At 33.9% G+C, this 23,460-nt stretch overlaps 1 protein-coding gene across 1 annotated transcript in view; it reads left to right on the forward strand.

Moving 5' to 3' along the window:
- Positions 1 to 23,413, forward strand: part of LOC106880322 (uncharacterized) — an 84,262-nt gene extending 60,849 nt beyond the window's left edge. The window contains exon 2 of the mRNA XM_014930199.2: positions 20,272 to 23,413. Within this exon, the coding sequence (XP_014785685.1) occupies positions 20,272 to 20,490 (219 nt within the window). The 3' untranslated portion in view covers positions 20,491 to 23,413. The remainder of the gene's footprint in view (positions 1 to 20,271) is intronic.
- Positions 23,414 to 23,460: the final 47 nt, after the last annotated feature.

Below are 23,460 nucleotides of genomic sequence, written 5' to 3' on the forward strand. Positions count from 1 at the left end.
AGACAGAAACTGAAAGAAGCTCACCACACACACATGCACGCACGCACGCACGCACGCACGCACGCACGGACGCACACACACACACACACACACACACACACACACACACGCATGTATATATATATAATGAAGAAGTAAATGGTATAATTATCCACTTTGTACAGCACAACTAGTTAGCACTCTAATAGAGCTTCAGGAGAATAAAATTAAGAAAGAGAGACCAAAATCCAAAGCTCAGTGTTCATATTCACTCAATCCATTTCAAATTGTCGGAATACTTCAGAATATACATAAGTGCATTCATATGCACAAGATATAGTAAAAATTCACAAGAATAAGAATTTATAAATATATAAATACATAAATGTTCTTGCGAGGTTGAATGTCTGTATTAGAATCAATGAGGAAGGTAGATGAGAAAGTTAGTATAAAATGATTTTGAGAGGAATCCTGAATAAGTGCAAAGTCTGACAGCCGTTTTGGGAAGATATAGGTTGGTATGGGCAAGCTAGCTCCAGCCATAGCAATCATCTATACTTCTCTCATCAGAGTTAAAAGATTAAAAGAGTTATTAAAATTTTTTAATTTTAAGAGACATGAAAGATTTGAGAATTTAAAAAAAACAAATGCTGTCGGATCATGCTGTTCATGTGTATGATATAATTAGAATTAAGGTTACAAGTTAAGATAAATTATGACGCTATATACTATAGTGTTTTAAGATAAATCCAAATATATGAAGAGTAACTAGGTTAAAATCCTATGGCTAATTATTTTGGGGAAAAAAATTTTAAAGTTGATAAATATTTATGTTTACAAATAATAATGACATCTGATATCTTATTAAGTAAGCTTTTTTGTCGGCACAGAGTATGTTGATTGCTTCCATTGTGTACAATTTGCAGTTTTTAGTGTGTGTATTATATGGTGTAGTTTCCATTATGATAGACCAATCTAGACTGAATCCTTTATTGCACATTTTTCATTTATTATTGTGGGTAGCTAGGTGGTTGAATTTTTTTGTTTCGTTATTGATAATTGAATTTATGTGTACCCTATATCTAATCTTAAAATCAGTCGTACTTACTATGTATATCTTTTTAGGTTCATTAAGGGTTGAAACCGCAACTTTATGTATGACATTTCTCCTTAAACAGAATCCTTTTAAGGGACATAACTCCCTATTGCGGCAGTTACATGTTTCATTTCTATGCTCAGCCTTTCTATTTTTAATATCAGGGTTCTTCTTATTATTTTTCATGTTAAGGTCAGCTATATTATCATCTCTATTAATACTATTATTTCTAAGTTTAAGTCTATTGTTTGCCACGATTATAGATCCTAAATTGGGTGTGGTTGAATACGATAATTTAAGGCAGGACCTATTAAATATGGAATGATATTTATGGCCTAATGGGAAGTTCCTATCGACAATCCTAGAAAATAATTTAGGGAGGTTTCTGACCTGGAGGGAAAAAGGTGGTGTTAACCATATAATTTCCCGTCGTCTCCCTGAGTTGTACCTATTCTGCGCAGTATAATTATTGGTATTATAATTAAATAAATTATAGTATCTTCTAAAATATTGTTGGTTACTATATTCAGTGGGGTTGTTCATGGGAGGTATGTCGATGTCTAAATTTGCAATATTTGGAAAACGTTTGCCTAATTTATTTTTAAATATTGTGTTCTTAATATAATATATCTTCCTATTGAATTCACTGTCTTTTAATGCTGTATTATAAAAGGCTGCAGAATCATCAAAAATCTTTTCCCTTGCGGATAAGTTACAGATTCTTATTGACATACCTCTGATTATCCCCTTAATGACACTTTGGAGATGATTTGATAAGGCATGGATATACTTAATAGTTTTATTAGGTTTATTGTAAGGATAGAATAAGCCGTTATCTACATTTAATGTTAGGTCCAATATGTTAACACATTTAGTGACATTTTCAAATATAATATCTAAATTGTGTAACTTAAAAGATTTAATTACTCTTTTCCTTATTCTATCAGTTGCTTGTGCAGAGGAGCTGAATGTAGCGAATAAGGCATTCTCTCTATACAGACCTCTGCTGATATTAGGGAATTCTTCCTTAATTTTTGAAAGTAAGAATAGGCCAACAATATCTGTGACCTGGGCAGAGTCCATGCTTCCCATTGTAACATCAAAGTCATCATGTAGGTCACATTGGGTCCAAGTCCTATTTCTGAAGGATATCAGTGTTTTCCTTGCAGTAAAAATATTTTTCTTTAATGGTGTAATACCAGTAAAATTCTCCGCAAAAGTAATTGCTTTGTCAAGTAAATCAGGCTTCATAGATTGGTAGTAATTACTAATGTCAAATTGTATAAAGTGAGTTTTCCTTTTATTATTCAATGAGCAGAACCAAGTTATATCCAAAGTGGGAGGTTCGTGTTTCTTTTAACACAAGGGATAATTCTATCAATGATAGAATTAATAATTCTGTCCAAGTCAGATTTGGTTGGGCAGATTAGCCTAATGGTGGGTTTGCTCTCAAAGTTAGCTTTGTGGCCCTTAAAAGTGAAATGTGGGATTTTAGGGGCGTATGGTTCTGTCCTATCTAACAATTTTAGCTCCTTAATTAAATTGAAGTGTTTCTTATTAATTTCATTCAGTCTGTTATCGGCCTCTATTTTATGTTCAGAGTTCAATTCCTTCAGGATAAAGTTATTATAGGCATCGATAGGTAGTGAATATAGGTTTCCTGTTTTATCCAAAAGAACATGTAGATTATCAGATTTCATTATTTGAGAGATAATGTTGGTTAATTTCTTCTGGATGTGGTTAGTGATTCTCAAGAATTTTAATTTTTTTCACCATGTTAATGAGGTCTTTTTCCAGTCTCAGTAGTGCAGGATTGTGAGTGGGGTTTTTGTAGGTTTTCAGGTTATAATTATCCAATTTACTATTCAAGTGTTTCCCTTTGAATCATAGTAAAATGCTCTCCATCTCAACCTTTTGGTGAATTTGCTAATTCTCTGCAGTAGCATATTGGTGTACATATCCCTAGATGGAACCGGGATGTTTTTTATATATAGACCTAGGAATTGTCTTTCCATAAGTTGATATTGTAGGAAGTGCTCACCTTGAGCAAATGTAGAGTAATGAAGAAGTAAATGGTATAATTATCCACTTTATACAGCACAACTAGTTAGCCCTCTAATAGAGCTTCAGGAGTATAAAATTAAGAAAGAGAGAACAAAATTCAAAGGTCAGTGTTCATATTCACTCAATCCATTTCAAATTGTTGGAATACTTCAGAATATACATAAGTGCATTCATATACACAAGATATAGTAAAAACTCACAAGAATTTATAAATATATAAATATACAAAAATTTATAAATATATAAATACATAAATGTACTTGTGAGTTTGAATGTCCATATTAAAATTAATGAGGAAGGCAGATGAGAAAATTAGTATAAAATGATTTTGAGAGGAATTCTGAATAAGTGCAAAGTCTGACGGCCGTTTTGGGAAGATATAGGTTGGTATGGGCGAGCTAAATCCAACCATAGCAGTCATCTATATTTCTCTCATCAGAGTTAAAAGATTAAAAGGGTTATTAAAATTTTAAAATTTTAAGAGACATGAAAGACTTGAGAATTTTTAAAAAATGAATGCTGTGTCGGATCATACTATTCATGCAGATGATAGAATCAAGGTTACAAGTTAAGATAAATTATGACGCTATATATAGTATTTTAAGATGAATCCAAATATATGTCATATATATATATGTATGTATGTATGTATTTATATATGTATATATTTTTGTGTCTGTGTTTGTTCACCCACCATCACTTAACATCCAATGTTGGTGTGTTTATATTCTCTTAACTTAGTGGTTTGGCAAAAGAAACTGATAGAATAGGAGGCTTACAAAGAGTAAGTCCTGGGGCCAATTTGTTCAACTAAAGGTGGTGCTCCAGCATGGCCACAGTCAAATGACTGAAACAAGTAAAAGAGTAAAAGAATATATTTCTTGCAATATAGGTGCTACCCAGCACCCTCAGTCACAATTAGTGACAATTGAACTTTTCTTTTTTTCGTTTTATATTGTGTATTGCTGCCTTTGTTATTTTATATATATCATCATCATCGTTTAACATTCGCTTTCCATGTTGGCATGGTTTGGACGGTTTGACTGAGGATTAGCAAGTCAGGAGGCTGCACCAGGCTCCAATCTATTCTGGCAAGGTTTCTACAGTTGGATTCCCTTCTTAACTCCAACCACTCCAAACATGGCTTTTACATGCTACCGGCATGGGGGCCAATCAGGTGGCACTGATATTGACCACACTGAAATGGAGCTTTTTATGTGCCACCGGCACGGGAGTTTATCAGGTGGCACTGGTATCAACCATGCTTGAATAGTGCTTTTTTGTGCCACACACACACACACACGTGTGTATATATACATGTGTGTATATATATGTGTGTATATGACTCTCAACATCTGACACTGAATCATTGCCCCCCCCCCTCCTCCCCTCAAACAATAACTCCCCCACCATTTAGTTTTGGAGGCTTTTCCCTTTTCCTTGCCCTTTCCTTTGTCTTTTGTTCTTTTCTTGTCTTGCAAGTTACTTGATGACCTCACTAGTGCTGGTGGCAAAAAGAGCACCCAGTATATGCTATAAGGTGGTTGGCATTAGGAGGGGCATCTAACTGTAAAAACCATGCCAAACCTGACATTGAGCTTGATGTGTTACCATGCAGTTCACTGGATCCTGTCAAACCATCCAATCCATGCCAGCATGGAAAACAGATATTAAATGATGATGGTGATAATACATATATGTATCATATATATATATATATATATATATATATTGACAAATGCTGATATATAATTTTTTACTGTAAGAAAACAGTAACAATCAAAAAAAGAACTGACTGTAAACCTAAAACACACATTACAGACTATATGATGCTGTAAATTACATGGTTTACTAGATCTGTCTATCTTATCTACTTTGTTCAGTGTTTAGTATTGCTTTTAGATCCTCTTCTCTTTCATCCTAACAATTTCATGTATGATTGCAATCACATGAATTATTCCCATTCTCAGTTATTGTTAAATGTGAGCCAGTAAATTTTACTACATTTACATTACATGTTAAAACGTTTCATTTCCAAATGTTAAACCATTTTGTATCATTTGTAAAAGGTGTGAACATTACTTCATTTTAGTTTCTTTCACTTGTTTTTATGAATTCTTGTGTTTATGCAAGAAATGAGTATTGGTAGAGAAACAAGTGGTGGAGTTGATAGAATCTGTAGTGTTCTGAACCACATGTTTGTAGCCTCCTGTTACAGGGTTCAAATCTTGCTGGGGCTTACTTTATCTTTTATCCCAAATAGTCATCAAACAAAGAATGGATTAACAAGGGAGCTTCTATGCAATTACTTGACTTACTAGAAATAATAGCCAGGTATCCCTAAAATAATAAAAGTATCCCTACCCTCTCAAAAGAAAAAGATTGGATGGTCATGATTGGAATGCCTTTGATCATAGATCTGTTCAGTAGGGTTGACGTGGGGCTAAACCACATCAACAATCTTTAATATACTGGTTGGTTTCTTTTAGCAATATACATCTTTAGCAATTGACTTTCTGCTTAGTCAAAAGAAATTCTTATCTGTATGGAATGCAATGAGTAAAAGAATGCTGTAAATATTTGCAGTTTTGAAGAGAAACGATTGAGTTAAAATATCTGATATGAGAACAAAGAAATAAGGCAGTATTTATTGTAGGAAGTGAAGCCATTATGTTGAAATGGTTGTAGCATTTATGCAAGTAGTATTGTGAGTGAAGAATGGATACAACTCAACTGTCTATCAACGGTTGAAGGTAATTTATGTTAAAGTTGGCATTGTTATTGTTGAGTTGTCTCAACACTCCTGAAGCATACCTGTAGCATAGAGGTAGCAGGTTAAATATATGGAAGAAATCCTCAAGCATGTACTATGTTTTAATTTTATCTGAGATCCACACTAGATAAATGTTTTACAGTTTTTAGTTAGTTATTATCAACTCTGACCAGATAAACTATATCATGCAGGTCAAATTTCTCAGTACAATCCACAAAACCATTGTGTCTACACCTCATGATGGAGCATCCTTTTCAATTGCCAGTATTTTGTTGTTTCTAGAGAGAAGCTGAATGTAGAACTTAACACAGTCTTCTGACTTGCCAGCTCTTGCCAAACCATCCAACCCATAGAAAGACGATGTTAAATGATGATGATATTAGTGTATAGCAAAGAGTGGAGACATGTTCTGCTGATGTCAATTATAATTAGACTGGTGCACATAGGTTTATCAAAGCTGTCATATATTTTGTCTGTAAGGTTTGTGAGGACTGTGGTGGCTGATTGTAGTCATTTGAAAATGTTGGAAATAAGAATGCAGAAGCTGATGATGTCACAGATGAATCTTTCCATTGCTATTATTTTTTTAAGGTGTACATAGGATGTTAAATGGTTTATATGATTGTTCTTTGGCTGGGTTTTTGTTGGGTTTTGAAATTGTTTTAACTTAATCCAGTTTCCAAGGTCTGTGAATTTATCCATATTGGTACAAATAATTTGTTGATGAGTACAGCAACCTTTCTGGGCCCTATGTGTTTTAAGTTTCTGAAGCCTTTGTATTTTTTGACTTCACTGGTTTTGGGAAAATTTTTGTTAAGTTTATAAAATGAGCTTATTGTATACAGGGCTCTGGTGCACTACAGCTCATAGAAAAAGGGTAAAAGAGGGGACAAAAACAGCAATAAGTCAAGTAAAGAAAGAAAGCATTGAAAGCCAAAATTTCATGCACAGTACATGGAATAAAACACAAAAAGACAGAAGAGTGAATAATAAATGAGTCATAGAGAGTGAAAGGTACACAGGCATGTCAGAAGTGTTAGCAAATTTTGAGAAGCATGGAATTTTTGAAGGATACAGTGTCTCGACACCTAACAACTGATGTGTTTATTCCATGCTTTGACAATTCTGGGTATAAAAATATGTTTCTTAAAATCATTGGCACTGTGCTGTTTCTTGATTTTATAAGCATGTCCACAGGTGGTAGTGATATTGAATTCAAAACAGTGGCTAAAATTGTTGTTGGAAAGATGGTGGCTAATCTTTTGGTCTTCTACCAAGGCAGCTGCTAGATATCTGTTTACTGCTGGAGTGTAGGTATTTTATCTGAAATAGTTATGAAAATGTTTTGTATAGTGTTTTATGGCTGTTTGGGATTTATGTTGTACATGTGTGTGTGTTTTCTACTTTGGTTTACTTTCTTTAGTTTATTATGATCGCAATCAGAATACTCATTGAACAATGCAGTTTTCCATGGTGTGGGAAGCAGTGTGGCAGTTGTGAATTGTTGATTCTTTTCATTTACACAAGAAACAATTCTGGTGAGTTGCAGCAGAGAGAGCTTATTTTTCAGTAGAAGATATCTTTCTAAGGTGGTAATTATATATTTTGATGACATTTGATATCAGGATCAATACTCCATCACTAGATGAATCTAGCTTTCTTCAACATCGTTGTCATCATTTCATGCCCATCATTCAAATGTCCACTTTCCCATGAATTTTTTTTCTGTGGCTAAACCCTCACCTGTTTCCAAGTGAGGTAATATTTCTTCTAGTCCTTCAAACTTGAATAGCACAATGACTAGACATGCTTTCATTGAAAACTGCAAAGGAATGACATCACTTGTAGGTTGGTGACATTTGTTGACAAATTCTCAAGTGATATTAAGACAGACATAAACACACACAAACATTTATATTTATGATGTTTTCCTTTTGGTTTCTATCTACCAAATCCACTCACAAGGCTTTAGTTGGGCCAGAGCTATTGTAGAAAGCATTTGCCCAAATTGCCATGCAGTGGGACTGAACCCAAAACTGAATGGTTAGGAGTGACCTTAACCACAATGCCTGTGCCTAAGTCAATCAGAGCTTTGTAAGTCACAGGTATCTGATACAGGCTAAAGTACATTTAAACTCTAAAAGGCAAGGTCAGACTCTCATTGAAGTTTTCAACTTGCAGGTGAGATTGCTTGATATAGATATACTAAACATTTATAGGGACTTGAATTCACATATGTTTAGCATATGTTAAGAATGTATTGTTTTTTAGTCACAAAATATTTTGTAGTTAAGGATTGATGCAGTTCTGATTCCTGGTTATGAGAAATATCTGTGTTTCTAATTACATTACATTTCAAGTATCTCATTTCAGTACAAACTACAGGTGCGTTTTTTAAGCTGTTAGCATAACAATTGGATACTACTGAGAATAAGTTGTAGATAAATGCACTGTGATATCATTAGCAGACAAATACATGGAAATGACTGATGGATAGAGGGAAAAAGAGAAAGTGTGAGAGAGAGAGAGAGATGTTTATTGTCATAGAGGGAGGAGAGTATGTAAATTTGAGTGGGTGGTGGTGGAGTGGAGGTTGGCAGTCATTTGGGTTGATGGAATGAGAACCAGAGGGAGTTCCAGTTCAAAACAGCCATTAAAGAAATCATGAGTTCAAATAATCATTATGTGGAGGTGTTAGAAAAACAAGGTGGAGAACCTTTGTTCTTTTTGTGTGTATATGAGTGTGCGTATGTGTGTGTGTGTGTAAATAGATACTTAGACAGACAGAGCAACAGACAGAAATGTAGACATGGCTGTATAGTTAAGAAGTTCAGTTCAGTTTCAAGTTCAGTTCCATTGCAATGCATCCTGGGAATTTCCTACTATAGCCATGGGCTGACCAAAACCTTCTAAGTGGATTTGTATACAAAAATTGAAAGAAGCCTGTCACTCACTACCATTTGCATTTATATATGTGTAAAATATGTGTGTGAGTTTACATTTGTGCTTTTTCAAAAGCCACTGAGCTGTTAGGGATGATTTCCACTCATCAAATCATCTGCTGGCTTTGCACATTTGAAAACACGTGGACAAAGGCCCTTACTTGAAAAGTGAGCAAGAGTTGATGACAAGAAGGGCATCTGGTTGTAAAATAATACCTCAATAATATGATTACAAATAATTAATGTATTCATCTCATCCTTGCTAGTATGGAAAAATAGACATTAAAAAAAGGACAAATGGATATCAATCAAGAATTTTGATAATCTCTGATGCATTGCTTTCAGGAAAGTGCTCTATAGTAAGTACAAAAACTTGTAGAAATAAATATATCACCATTAGAATAGACTTTTCTTTAACCTGTATTGTTGTAGTTCTTGTTGTTTAGCCCCAAATCAGTTTCTTTGAACAGACTTATTATGCTGGGCAACAAAAAAAAAATTTATTGTCTTCTACCCAGACAAATGGTGCTGTGCTAAACTAAATCAAGTACACTGATTCTGAATCTAAACTCAGAATTGCTGTAGCATGTCAGGATTTTGAATTTTGCACATAATTATATGGGAATAGTTAACTTCAAGGTAAATAATTATTATAATAGTATATTAGTACTGTATATAGTATATTTATGTTCAAGGCAAATAGTATTATAATATAATGGTACATAATATATTTATGTTAAGAGAATACTCACTTCATTTTTCATATGCTTGGTTCAGAAATGTTAGAGACACTTGCTCTTGCACTTATGTGTCGTGCTGGTCTCCCGTTATCGGAACCATCAGTAGTCACCTATCATGTGTGGATTGATCTGGCCTTGATACCTTGTTTCCATTTCAAATATGTCCTGGTGGAACTTCTCACTATACTCATCACTAATGGCACCAAGATTCATTGGAAAAAAATTGAGATGAGAATGCAAGAGGTGCATTTTAAGGGACATTTGGCATCCCGTTCTTTCATATGTTGTTTATTAAATCAGCATAGTTTCCAGCTCTATAATTTCCAAGGAAGGTACTGGAAGCCACAACCATCATGTGTCATTGCTTTTACAAAGTTTTTCATAAGGCCGAGTTTGATGTGAAGGGGTAGAAAGAAGATCTTTTGCAGGTCTACCAGTGGTATATGCTGCACATTGTACCAACCATGTGCTCATTTCTTTTAGGCCAGTCTTTTACAGTGTAATGATTGCTGTCATCGTGTCTTTTCCAAACTCACAAGAAGCACCTATTTTTGGTATATCCCAACTGCAATCCTAGGAGGAGGGAAATCACCTTTAAATCACCACAAATAGTCTACTTATGAACTAAATAATTAACTCCTTTCAGAATGAGTTCCATCGATTCATAAGTTTCTTCCATACCAACAACATGACCCACAGGAATGGAAGGTTTTTAATTACCATTATGTAACAACACAGCTTTGAGGCTAACCTTACCTGAGTCCATAAATAATCTCCATTCTTTAGCCACATGAACTTGTCCTAGTTTTTGCATGAGTGCATTAACAGCAGTACAGAAACAAGCGTTATTTTCGTGCTTGAAAAAGACAGATAAGTCTTCATGGCAAGAAAGGAAAATGGAAATCTTTGTACCTTGCTGTAGGAGATTCCGTTGCTGTTGTCTGGATCCCATAACTTCTGCCTTCTCCTTTGACAATGCTAGTTCTTTTAGTTCTTTCAAATCTTCATAATTAAATAAGTGTGGCTCATTTTTCTTAGAATCAACTACATGCTCTTCACCGATAGGAGAATCAGGGGGTCCATCGTGCGATGTATCAAGGTCTTCAAGTAAATCATGTGAGAAGGTAACTGGGACAGGGTTCTCAAAGTCTTGTGGGACTGGTTTTAGAGCCAATTTACAATCTGCATACACAAATTTTGCTTTGGTTTTCTTTGAGAAACCACTAATATTAGTCATGCAAAAGTAACAGAGACATGATTGGTTGGCTCACGCCATACCATTGGTACAGCAAAAGGGTTTTCCTTCCATTTTCCATTCAGCCACTGTGTAAGCCCTGAGTAACACACGGTGCAGCATATATGAGGTGCCCACCTCTTATCTTGGTCCCCAACTTTACACCTGAAATAATATTTATAGGCAGTTTTTAATTTGATGGCAATGTTCTTCTGCTGGTCATGCAAAGCAAATTTTCCACAGACATAAGAGTTTTCTGGGTAATTCACACAACCTCTCCTTTTCATGATCTAACACGATGAACATAGTTAAAACAGTAATCACGCAGTGCAAGAGAAACGCATACCACATGTGACAGCAGCACAAATGAGAGTTACCAAGAAAATACTGATGTATTTGGTGCTTGCACCCAATACGTCAGCACCATCTATTGGTAAACTAAATAATAAACTTTCTCATCATTTGTTTTATTGCTGTTATTTCTTTAATTTTGAATTAAGACCACTTTCATTTTAGAAAATTTTATAATACAGCCTATATCTAGTTGAAAGTATAGTTATAATCTTGTGCATGCACATAACTCAAAATCCTGATTTGCTAGAACAATTCTGAGGGCAGATTCAGAAACAATATCCTCAAGTTAGTCTAAAGCACATGCTTTTACACCAGTAGCAAAATATTTGTTGACCATCTTACTCTTCTGTATAATCAAGAACTCTGTTCATTATTTATAATTGACGGATATTTGTCCTCATCTTGTTCCTCCAGCTTTCATCAGGTGTCTTGAGAAAATTTCAAACCTGGGTTCTCATTCCTAAGGTATTTTTTGATGTTATCATTATTATTATTATTCAGGTCACTGCCTGAAATCGAACTTGGAATCTTGGGGCTAGTAGCCCACGCTCTTAACCACTATGCCATATGCCCATGGGCAATTATGGAGTGAATTTTAGGGCTTATAAATCTAATAATTTTTCCTATCCTTCTTTAATACCAGTTCCCATATGCTATTCATATCTGCACTCGGTCTGCTTAGGAGGTTGTTGTGTCCTAGCATATGTTGTCTAATGGGCTTTTTTTTTAAACACAGTTGGATAAGATATGAAAGAGATTTGACTGTTATTTTTTAGCAAAGTGAGTGGCCACATAAAGATGGTCTCTTAAAATTACTTATGACCGTAGGTCTTTATTCATGGTGTTGTGTTATAAGATATGGTTATTTTGATGTACTGAATTCTTTAGTTTCCATGGTGTGTTCAGAGTCAAGAGAATGCTTGACACTTAAACCAACACCCAATAAACAGTGGAAGCAAAATGACATCTTTTTATATTAAGCTACGTTACTTGTAGAATGTCATGGTTCTGACACCTCCTTATAGCTTAGAAACCATTAAACTTCTAAAAGTTAATCCATTTTTGTCAACAATTTGGATTGTATCCCTGAGATTCATTCCAGTGCAAGACTTCAGTTTAAACACTTAAGATGTACCTATGCATACTGAATTTGTTGATTGCTACCATCATCATCATCATTGTTGTAATGTCTACTTTTCCACACTTGAATGGATCATGTAAGACTATGTTTGAGCAGAATTTTCTCTTGTCAAATACCCTTTCTGATGCCAAGCTTCACCTATTTCCAAGCACCCAGACTGTCAAACGAATGAACAGTCTGAACTTACTTTCATAGAGAACTGGAAACAAATGACACCATTTGAATGAACCTTTTGTTTACAATCAACATATGCGTGTTGACAAGGGGAAATATGAACTCACCCAAGCACACACATACATGTGTGTGTGTGTGTGTGTGTGTCTGCATGTATGGTAGGCTGAACCATATGGAAGCACCCACATTGGTTCAAGGCAGAGACAATCTAACACTTTGGTGATAAAAACGAATAGCTTCAGAGCATATGATTGATGACAGATGACAGCTAGAACACCAACAAACTCAATTGGTTTGTTTGAACTGAGAATAGATGACAGTACTCTGATAAAACAAATAAAATTAAAACAACTCTGAAGTATTTGAAGGTGATATATTAAGAGGATTTATGTAACTTAAGCCTGGAAATAACTTTGTAAATTCATTTCTTCACTTTTATCATAACTCTTTTTAAACCTTTACCATTCAGATTACTTTGTTAAATGTAATACTTCTTTATTCACATTGTTTTGAATTAATCATGTATTGTCTCGTAGCTTAAAGATTTCAATAATCTGATTGTTTATTTTTAGAATGACATTGTAGGCTAGGTGTGAGAAGCTGGATCTGACTGGTTTGAACATAAAACAGGTAGAATATTTGGCCCAGTAGTTAGGGCAGCGGACTCGCGGTCATAGGATCGCGGTTTCGATTCCCAGACCGGGCATTGTGTGTGTTTATTGAGCGAAAACACCTAAAGCTCCACAAGGCTCCGGCAGGGGATGGTGGTGAATCCTGCTGTACTCTTCCACCACAACTTTCTCTCACTCTTTCTTCCTGTTTCTGTTGTACCTGTATTTCAAAGGGGCCAGCCTTGTCACACTGTGTCAAGCTGAATATCCTCAAGAACTACGTTAAGGGTACACGTGTCTGTGGAGTGCTCAGCCACTTGCACGTTAATTTCACGAGCAGGCTGTTCTGTTGATTGGATCGACTGGAACCCTCGACGTTGTAAGCAACGGAGTGCCAACAACATGGTCGATTTAAATGCTAAAGGGTTAATATTTTGTATGGAAGGTTATTTGCAAAATACTCTCTGTTAGTGTACTTGTGTATGGAAGAAAGAGAGAGAGAGAGAGGAATACATATATAGACATTATGTATCTCCATGATTTACCCATAACTATAAAAACCATTATAACTCCTTTTCGATGCTTCACTTCATTCAGATATTCATGTTGCCAAGACATCAAGCTTTTTTTCTTTTTCATCTTACTATTTTGTTATTCATTCAAAAAGGTTTTATTCACACTTATTCTGAGATTATCCTTAACCAGGCAGGTGCTTACATCAATTACTTCAACATAAACTACATGTGTGTGTTTCCTGTTAGTTACATAGTTTAGTTATTAGCCAAGCTTCTCAATGCTTCGATGTCATAACCTGACAGGGTTTTTTATTTTTTGTGTTAGCTATTTACTGACTATAACATTAAAGAACAACAATAAATTTTGTATAAAGGAAGTATATAATATATATTGCAAACATGTGTTTACATATAGTTTTCATTTCATATTTAATGATCGAGTTGTTTTTTCATTTATTTTTGGGTGGAGGGAAATAGCTTAAAGAATTTTTGTAACGAAGTTGTCATGATAATGATGACACTGTGATATTATATATATATGTGTATATGTGTGTATACGTATCTGTATATATGTATGTATATGTATGTATCTGTGTATAGGTATATAAGTATGTGTGTATATATATACATGTGTGTGTATAAATATAAACAAACTAACATTTGTTTTTTATAAGTGCTAAAATGTATATTGTAAGATACAAATAAAATAGTTTATTTTCAGACTCAGAGATGTCATTAGAACAGCAGAAACATTGGGTAAATTACCCTTACAAAGTGGAAAAATTTGTTAGCAAATAGCCATGGGACTCAAGCCCACATCTCTTGAAGACTCTAGCCAAATGCTTTACCATTAAACTAAACAGCCCGCAGATAAATTTATAGCATCTAAAAAGCAGATTAATCTGTTGGTAGGCAGATTAGCTTAATGGTAAAGCACTTGGCCGGTGTCTTCAAGAGATGTGGGTTCAAGTCCCATGGCTGTTTGTTAACAAACTTTTCAGCTTTGTAAGAGTAATTCACCCAATGTTTCTGCTATTCTAATGGTGTCTAAGCATTCAAAAATAAATTATCATCTTATTTGTATATATATATATGTGTGTGTATACATGTATGTATGTACATTTTTCCTTTGAGTTTTATTTAAGTTCTTGAGATAGTTCAAGTTGGTTGCTAACAAAATGACAAGGCTTAAGAAAGTCTAAGTGTATGTATAATGCAATATGTATGTATGCGTGATGCAATATGTACATATGTATGATGCAATATGTACGTATGTATGATACAATATGTATGTATGTATATGTACTTAAATTTTCTTTGTATTTTCCTACTCTTCTTCAGCTACTACTCTTTACCTATGTTTGAAATTGTGTCAAATAGCTGAAAGTTATATTAAATTTCATAGGCTAAAAAGTGATTAAATCTAGAAACTTGATTACCCTTTTGTTACCATATTTTTATTGAAATACACTGCATTTGTGTCAATCATTATTGAAAATTATGAAAAATTTAGTAAAATTACTTTGTCATTATTAAGCTGATGTTTGGAACCTAAAATGAAAGTTTGATCGATAGTTTTTAATTTAGGTCACTTTAACTCTTCAGCATGTAAACAGACATATCGACAAAACTATTCTATCTATTTTATGTTCAAAGCAGTCAGATCCTGCTTCTCACACCCACCCTATAATATCATTCTAAAATAAACAATTACATTGAAATCTCTTAGCTTCCTAATAATGCATGATTAATTTTAAATAATGGGAATAAATAATCATTACATCTGAAGAGCAATCTGAATGGTAAACATTGAAACATGAGATTCTATGTCATAGATCCAGAGCAGTTTCAGGTAGGTTGGTATTAAAATGGTCAAATTAAATAGGGATTTTTAATTTTATTGTTCGAAATTAATGATTTTTTTAAATTTAATTTATTAAACCTTTTCCTCTTTTACTTTTACATGTTTCAGTCATTAGACTGCAGCCATGTTGGGGCACTGCCTTTATTGGTTTCTTTTTTCTTTCTTTGGTGAGATTGAGCCCCAGATCAGCCCTACTGAAGCTAGAATGATCAAAGCCATTCTAGCTGTTGCCAGCCCTTTCTTTTCTTACTTTTTTTCTCTTTTGTTTAGGCATGATATATCCATCCCTTTTTTTAAGATTAACATGAGGAAGATTTGGGTCCTATTCCTAGCAGTGTGAGTGACTATGTGAAAACTCCTTTATTGCTTTGTTAATGTTTTCTTTTTGTGAACGATGTGTGTTTGATACAACAGTAAATTTATGTTGGAAATACTTTGTGCTGCAGTTTTTATCTTTCAGTTAAAACAATTTTACTTACTGCAATAAAATCTTCAGTAAAAAGTATAAATGTAAGGCGGTGCTCCAGCATGGCCACAGTCAAGTGACTGAAACAAGTAACAGCTAAAGGAAATCCACCATCAACCTGTGTTTTACCTCCACTGATACTATAACATCCACCTCTTCTCAGAATGTGTTCACACTATGTTACTTGCACCTAAATCTACTTGATACATTCATCTATTCTTTACATCACTCCCCTTCTCTTTGCATCTCATCTTCCAGACTCTATAATGGTTTCTGATTTAGACACAAGGCATGCAGCTTTGTGGGGTGGGGATAACTCAATACCAACTCCATATCATCAAGCCTAGTACTTGACTGGTACTTTATATTATTGACCCTGAAATGATGAAAGGCAAGTTGACCTTAGCAGGATTTGATATCATCTCAGACTTTTATTTAATCCTTCTTCCACAGAAATACATCCCTCTGAAATTTCATTTCATTCCATTTCTTTCTCTAACCACCAAATTACACTTCAAACTGGACACTAAGCAGACTAACCTCTCTCTCTTTCTCTCATCTTTATGTTCCAATTTATGAGAACAAGCTTTGGTCATTACTTCTCTTTTTCCTTTTTTTCCCCAATGCATTTACAAATGTTTAGAAAACAAAATGAGTCAACTCTATGGTTTCATTAAGAAATCATTATTCTTATCTTTTCTGTTTAATAAATGGCATTTCTGTAAGTACAATCTCCCAATAGAAATCTCAAAGTTTTGGAAGACACTTTTCATTTGTTTGCATAATATGGCTGTGTATGTATGTATTTGTGTATATATATATATATATATATATATATATATATATATATATATATATATATATATATATATATATATATATATACATATATACATATGTTTGCATGCAATATGTGTTTGCATGTATACTTATGTATGAATGTATGTATCCGTATGTATATGCTTGTGCTATGTGTATGAAGCAATTTTTTAATGCAAGAAAGAGAATGAGAAACTTGGAAGATTATTTCAGAGATTGAAGTGTTGCATAAAAGAATAAATACATTGATAGTCATCTGTAAATAACGAATATAAACTACTATGCAATAAGAACTAGTAGTAGTAGTAGTAGTAGTAGTAGTAGTAGCAGTAGCAGCAGTAGCAGTAGTAATATAAGGCTTTGGTTAGTTATGAACTTTTCGTTATGCAGAGTTTTGAACATTTGCTGTAATGTTTTTCAGATATTTCTAGCTAATATATCATTTTATTGATTTCCTTCTTATCAGTTTGCTAAGGATTTGGGGTAACAAAAATAAGAAAAATAAAGTAGAAATAAATTGTTTTATCGTTATCAACATCATCATCATCACCATCATTGTTGTCGTGTTAATGAAGCCCATGCTTGAGTAGAAAATTGGTTTTGACTACAATGCCATGGATGTGTTAAAAGAGTAAACCTTGCTGGATACCATTAGTACTATCTCTGATAGAATCTTTCTCTGGAAGTTGGAAAAAATTATCTGTCCCTACAAGCAAGCTATTAATTTTGAAAGAATAATTCTAGTGAGCTTCTAGCAAACTATGACTATGACCAAGTTTTTAATTTTGCTTAAGACATATCTCTTTAGGTTTGACTCAAACTTATAAAATGCAGTCATTGTAAATAGTTTTGAGAGGAAGCAACCCACTTGTAAGTTGTAAGTCTCCAGTGGGGCCTCAAAGGGTTACAGGCCATATTTATTTCATAGTAACCATACAGTTGCAGCTGAGTAAGTTATTTGGTTGCTGTCACCAACACTGCACTCTGTCCCTGCCAAAGATATATAACTTCTTAAAATCATAGTCTACTTCCAACAAATAAGGCAACTTCATACAAGAAAACAGCTCACTGCAGTAAACAACAGGATTTCAGTATGTCATATTTATTCATGTATATTCATGTTTAGTATGTACTTGTGTATAATGCACAGATCTAATTACAGGCAATGAACTCCCAGAAAAAATATCTCTCATGTATAATATACATTGACTTATTCTTTAGTATTATGGTATATGGAAAAAAAGAGAATTTTGTCCAGATTTATTATAATTACTGTACATAACACATTGAAGAAGTTGACACATACTAAGCAAACTTTGCCAGAAGCATCACTGCAGGGTTTATGGTATCACAACAACAGTGATGCCTGTGTGGCTATAGCAGTCACGACCAATGGATGATGATGACAAAAACAATGACGACGACGGCACAGCTTAAACCACCTTGCTTCTAGAATCATACAACAGCAACTGTTATTCTTGACTACAACAACATCTCATACAACCTGTTGAATTATTTTATTGTAAATATTTCTTTTCTATTGTTGGCTGTAAGAACAATACATTGTTCTATTTAACCATAAATAAACATTTTTGTTCTTAAAACAACTTTCAGATAGAATTACTATTCTTGCATTCATCTATACCAACTTAACCAAATCAATACACTGGTGACAACCAAAATTCAGAAATATTATTTACATTTAACCCTCCCTTAAAATTGCTTTTGCTGTTATTTTCTCTGTGTGTATAGGCATCGAAGAAGATTCCTTTAGGTTGATTAATCTTCACATATTTCCTGGTCTTTGGTGATTTTGTTTTTGTTTTTTTTTTCTCTGTTTTTATATGCTTTTTTTACAATTCACTGGATAAGAATTTGAATGTTAGTGGTTTTGTATATTCTAAATGAATTAGGATGACAGGTCAAGTTAAAAGGATGCCAGATGAACAGCCAAGTGGTCAGCTTTGTGTATTCTATCAACAGTGCTGTGTACCTGGCCAAGATATTAAAATTACCAATGACCCAATGTACTTAGTTGTAAATAGGCACTGTGGATTAGGAACAATTCTCAAATGAAGGATTCATTAGCTTCCATTGCTGCATTCAGCTATTCATGTGAGAATAACATGGAAAGAAATGGTTTGTAGAAGACAAATCATCACTAGATCTGTACTACTTGGAGTCTTGTACTGTTCGGGACATGTTATATTCTACTTTTATCCCTGTACAGGTGGAAAACCTCATTATGTCAATCACTCTTATAAGAAACAGGATGGGACTATTATCTGTTTAGTTTAATACAAATGAGATAAAGTGTTTTGTCAGAAGGTCCTGATAATCTACATTATCATCATCATCATTTAACATCTGTTTTCCATGCTGACATGGGTTGGATGGGTTGACTGAAAACTGGTAAGCTGGGGAGCTGCAGCAGGTTCCAATCTGATTTGGCAGTTTCTACAGCTGGATGCCCTTCCTAACACCAACCACTCCAAGAGTGTAGTGGGTGCTTTTTATGTGCTACCACCACATCAGCATCGGCCACAACTACAATCTCACATGGCTTCACAGGTCTTCTCAAGCATGGTATATTGTCAGTGGTCTCGGTTACTAGTCCCTGCCTCCATGAGGCCCAAAGTTCAAAGGGTGCTTTTTACATGCCACCAGTATGGGTGCCAGTTACATGACACTGGCATTGGCCATGACTACAGTTTCACTTGGCTTCACAGGTCTTCTCAAGCACACTATATCGCCCATCATTTGAAGGCCCTTTTTATGTGCGAGTTACACAATACTGGCATCAGCCACAACTGCGATTTCACTTGGCTTGATATGTCTTCTCATGCACTGCATATCACCAAAGGTCTCAGTCCTTGTCATTGCCTCTATGAGGCCCAACATTCGAAGATCAGGCTTCACCACCTTGTCCCATGTCTTGCTGGGTCTACCTCTTCCACAGGTTCCCTCCACAGTTAAAGATCGGCTCTTCCTCACACAGCTGTCCTCCCCATATGCATCATGTGACCATACCAGTGCAGTCATCTCTCTTGCACATTACATCTGATGCCTCTTATGCCCAAATTTTCTCTCAAGATGCTTATACTTTGTCATACATGCACACTGACATTGCACATTCAGCAAAGCATACTAGCTTCATTTCTTTCAAGCCTTTGCATGTCCTTGGTGGTCACAGCCCATGATTCACTGCTGTGTAGCATGGCTGTTCACACACAGGCATTGTACAATCTGCCTTTCATTCTAAGGAAGAGGCCCTTTGTTAGCAACAGAGGTAGGAGCTCTCTGAACTTTACCCAGCCTATTCTTATTCTAGCAGCTACCCTCTTGGAGAATCCACCTCTGCTACTGACTTGGTCACCTAGGTAATGGAAGCTGTCAACTATTTCTAGTTTTCTCCCTATTTTATTGTGAAGAATGATTCATCTTTGTTTCTTTTTGTTATTAATTTTATTTCTGATTTTTTTTCTGTTTTATTTTTCAGAGCACATCCAAAAGAATTTCTCTGGTTAACGCTGAAATTTCTGAAAGCCACATGGACAAAAAAAGTTATGCTTTCCGAATTAAACCGAGAAATCATCGCCGTGCCTTTTATATACATGCTGAAAATGAATTAGAGCAAAACAACTGGATGCAAGCAATCTGCTTTGCCAAGGCAGCCGGTCGACTTGGTGACAACTCTCAGGCATGTGTTCTCCAATGATAATGGCCTCTGTGTTTATCTGGTTACTATAAGGGAGGGTGGGGTGATAGAACAGACAGAAAGGTTCACAGTGGTACAAAGCAGTAACATATGTGACTAAGGTACTAAAAACAGTACCTCCGAAATCATCACCATCATCATCATCACCATCATCGTCATAAACATATAGAATATTCCAATGATGAAAAGAAAATGAACATATACAATGTCATAATTCTGGAAAAATCGAAAATTTTGCAGAGGACAGAATCCCTTTTCAAACTGACCAAGCAATAAGGCAGCTTTAAGATAGCTCTCAAAATCATGAATTCAAAATCGATTTTGTTAAACTGGAAAAACAAAAAAAAAGTTTTTATTTTCAAAAGTTTTCTTTCATTTAAAAAAAAAAGTTTCTTGTTTTCGATACTTTTTATTATTTTTTCAAATCAATTTTTTCCCCCTTTCCTTTAAAATTGTGTTTGAAATTTTATTTATCTTTTACTGCTCTTTTTTTTTTTTTTTCAAAATTTATATTTGTTTTTACATTTGTCCTGTTTATATTTTTTTAAAAAGGCTTATGTTAATTCCAGCCATTTTTAAATGTACACATTTCTTTAATTTATTCAACAATGTGTGTGTATGTGTGTGTGTGTGTGTGTGTAATATATGTAAAAACACACAATCATAAATTCACACTTGTGTTTTCAAGTGTTCAGTTGCTAGAGTATGGGTGTGTTGTGTATACATAGTTCATATGTACATATATGTATACACCTTAAGTATGGTTGTTTGTGTGGTTGGCTATGGATGCATGTGGACACACTCAGCTATTCTGCTCATCTCTGTGACCCTATTATACATGTTAATTTCAACTTATTTATTTTAAAAGGCGCTGAAACAGCTAAAGTGAGGAGCAAATGCTCCTCGGACTGATCTAAAACCTGATACATAATACTGTTTATAAGATTACCTTTTCTATGTTTTCTTCCCCTTTATTTATTCATTTTTCCTTTTCCTTCTCTTTTTTCTTTTTTTTTTTTTTTTGCCAAATTGATTTTCCTTCTCTTTATTTTTTTTGTTGCCAAATTGATCATCCGGTAGTTTCTGTTTTGTTGTTTACTCCATGTGATTATTTTCCCTTTGTTTTTTTCATGGCTTTTTTTACAACACCAAATTGTTGAATTGGTGATGTAGTGAAAATAATTAATAACATAGAATCCTGTCAGTTACATGTAGAACTATAATAGTGGCCCTCTACACTAATTTATTCATAGTATTATACATATATATATATATATATATATATATATATATATATATATATATATACAGTAGCAACAACAAATGTTAGTTATTTAATACCAAGTATACACACTTCCACTTACTTATTTCATCATGCAAATTTTAAGGTATTAAAGTTGTGTGGAGGAAGGACAATTGAGGGTTTTTTTTTAAATATTTGTTTTCTTCATCACTTAACTCCAATTTGACTTTTCCTACATGAAATGGAATGAACCTTCTTTGGCAAGATACAGCTAGAATAAATTATTAAATAAGAAATACAAGAGTAAATCAGAATAAAAGATGTTTTTTAAGAAACTCATTTATAAAAAAAAGTAAAAGGCTAGATGCCCTTTTTTCATGTTGTTGTTCTTGTTTGCTTGTCTTTTTCCCTTTTTTTCAACACCAATATGTTGTTGTTGTTATAATAATAATAATAATAATAATGATAATAATAATAATAATAATAATAATAATAATTATTATTATTATTATTATTATTATTATTATTATTATTATTATTATTATTAAGGCAGTAAGCTAGCAGAATTGCTAGCATGCCAGGCAAAATGCTTAAGAGCATTTTATCTGTCTTCATGTTCTTAGTTCAAATTCTGCTATGGTTGACTTTGCCTTTCATCTTTTGGGGATCGATAAAATGGTACCAGTTGGTCACTGGGGGTCAATGTATTTGACTTGGTCACTGGGGTCGATGTATTCGCCTTTCATCCTTTTGAGGTTGATAAAATAAAGTACCAGTAAAGCACTGGGGCTAGCTAATATATATTCTGCTAATTCCCTCTCCTCAAAATTGCTGGCCTTGTACCTAAATTACAAACCATTATTATTATCATTATTAATTAATTAATTAGTTAATAATGATGCCATTTTTTTATGGTTGTACTCCAGCATGCCTTAGCTATGATACTTAACATAAACTAGAGAACTTCTTAGGTTTTTATATATATGACACACTGTTTCAATCATTCAATGTGATAGAGTGGAAGTGATGGCTTTGTATCTAAATAACTTTCAATTAACAGTTTTTAACTGGCAGCTCCACATATTCGGATTGGTCTAAATGGAGAAGTTTCTTAATTAATTGGTATTATTCTTTTTTTTTTTTCTTTCTTGTTTTTGTTCTATTTTTGTTGTTGATATTAATGCAAATCATTCCAGCAGATTCCCATTTTCATATTTTTAATTGTGTTACTATTGAGAGGAAAATAACAATAAAGTGTCGTTGTTATTATTATTATTATTATTGCCATTATTGTCGTCATGATCATCGTCATCATCATGAATCAGTAAGGATGATGGACAGTAGAATGTGCAAATAAATACAGCATTTAGATTTCTCATTCTTGGTCCAAAGTTCAAATCCTGTTAGAGATTTGATAAAATAAGTAGCGATAATTTAATTGGGTTCATTCTATTAGGCATACTCCTGACTTTGATGATTGGCTTTGCGCCTAATCAAAATATACCATCACCACCACCATTACTACAATCACCACTACAACCACCATAATCATTATTGTCAATGTTGTCATCATCACCATCATCATCATATTATTATTATTATTATTATTTTAAAAATTGCAAGCAATTTCATTTTTTTAACATTAATTTAAACTTTTTGCAATAAATCCATGGAAGCTCCTTTTTGTACTATTTTTTCTCCTTTACATATTTTCAAATGGATATATG

This window comes from Octopus bimaculoides, chromosome 11 (genome assembly GCF_001194135.2).
Source record: "Octopus bimaculoides isolate UCB-OBI-ISO-001 chromosome 11, ASM119413v2, whole genome shotgun sequence".
In the NCBI taxonomy this organism is placed as follows: Eukaryota; Metazoa; Mollusca; class Cephalopoda; order Octopoda; family Octopodidae; genus Octopus; species Octopus bimaculoides.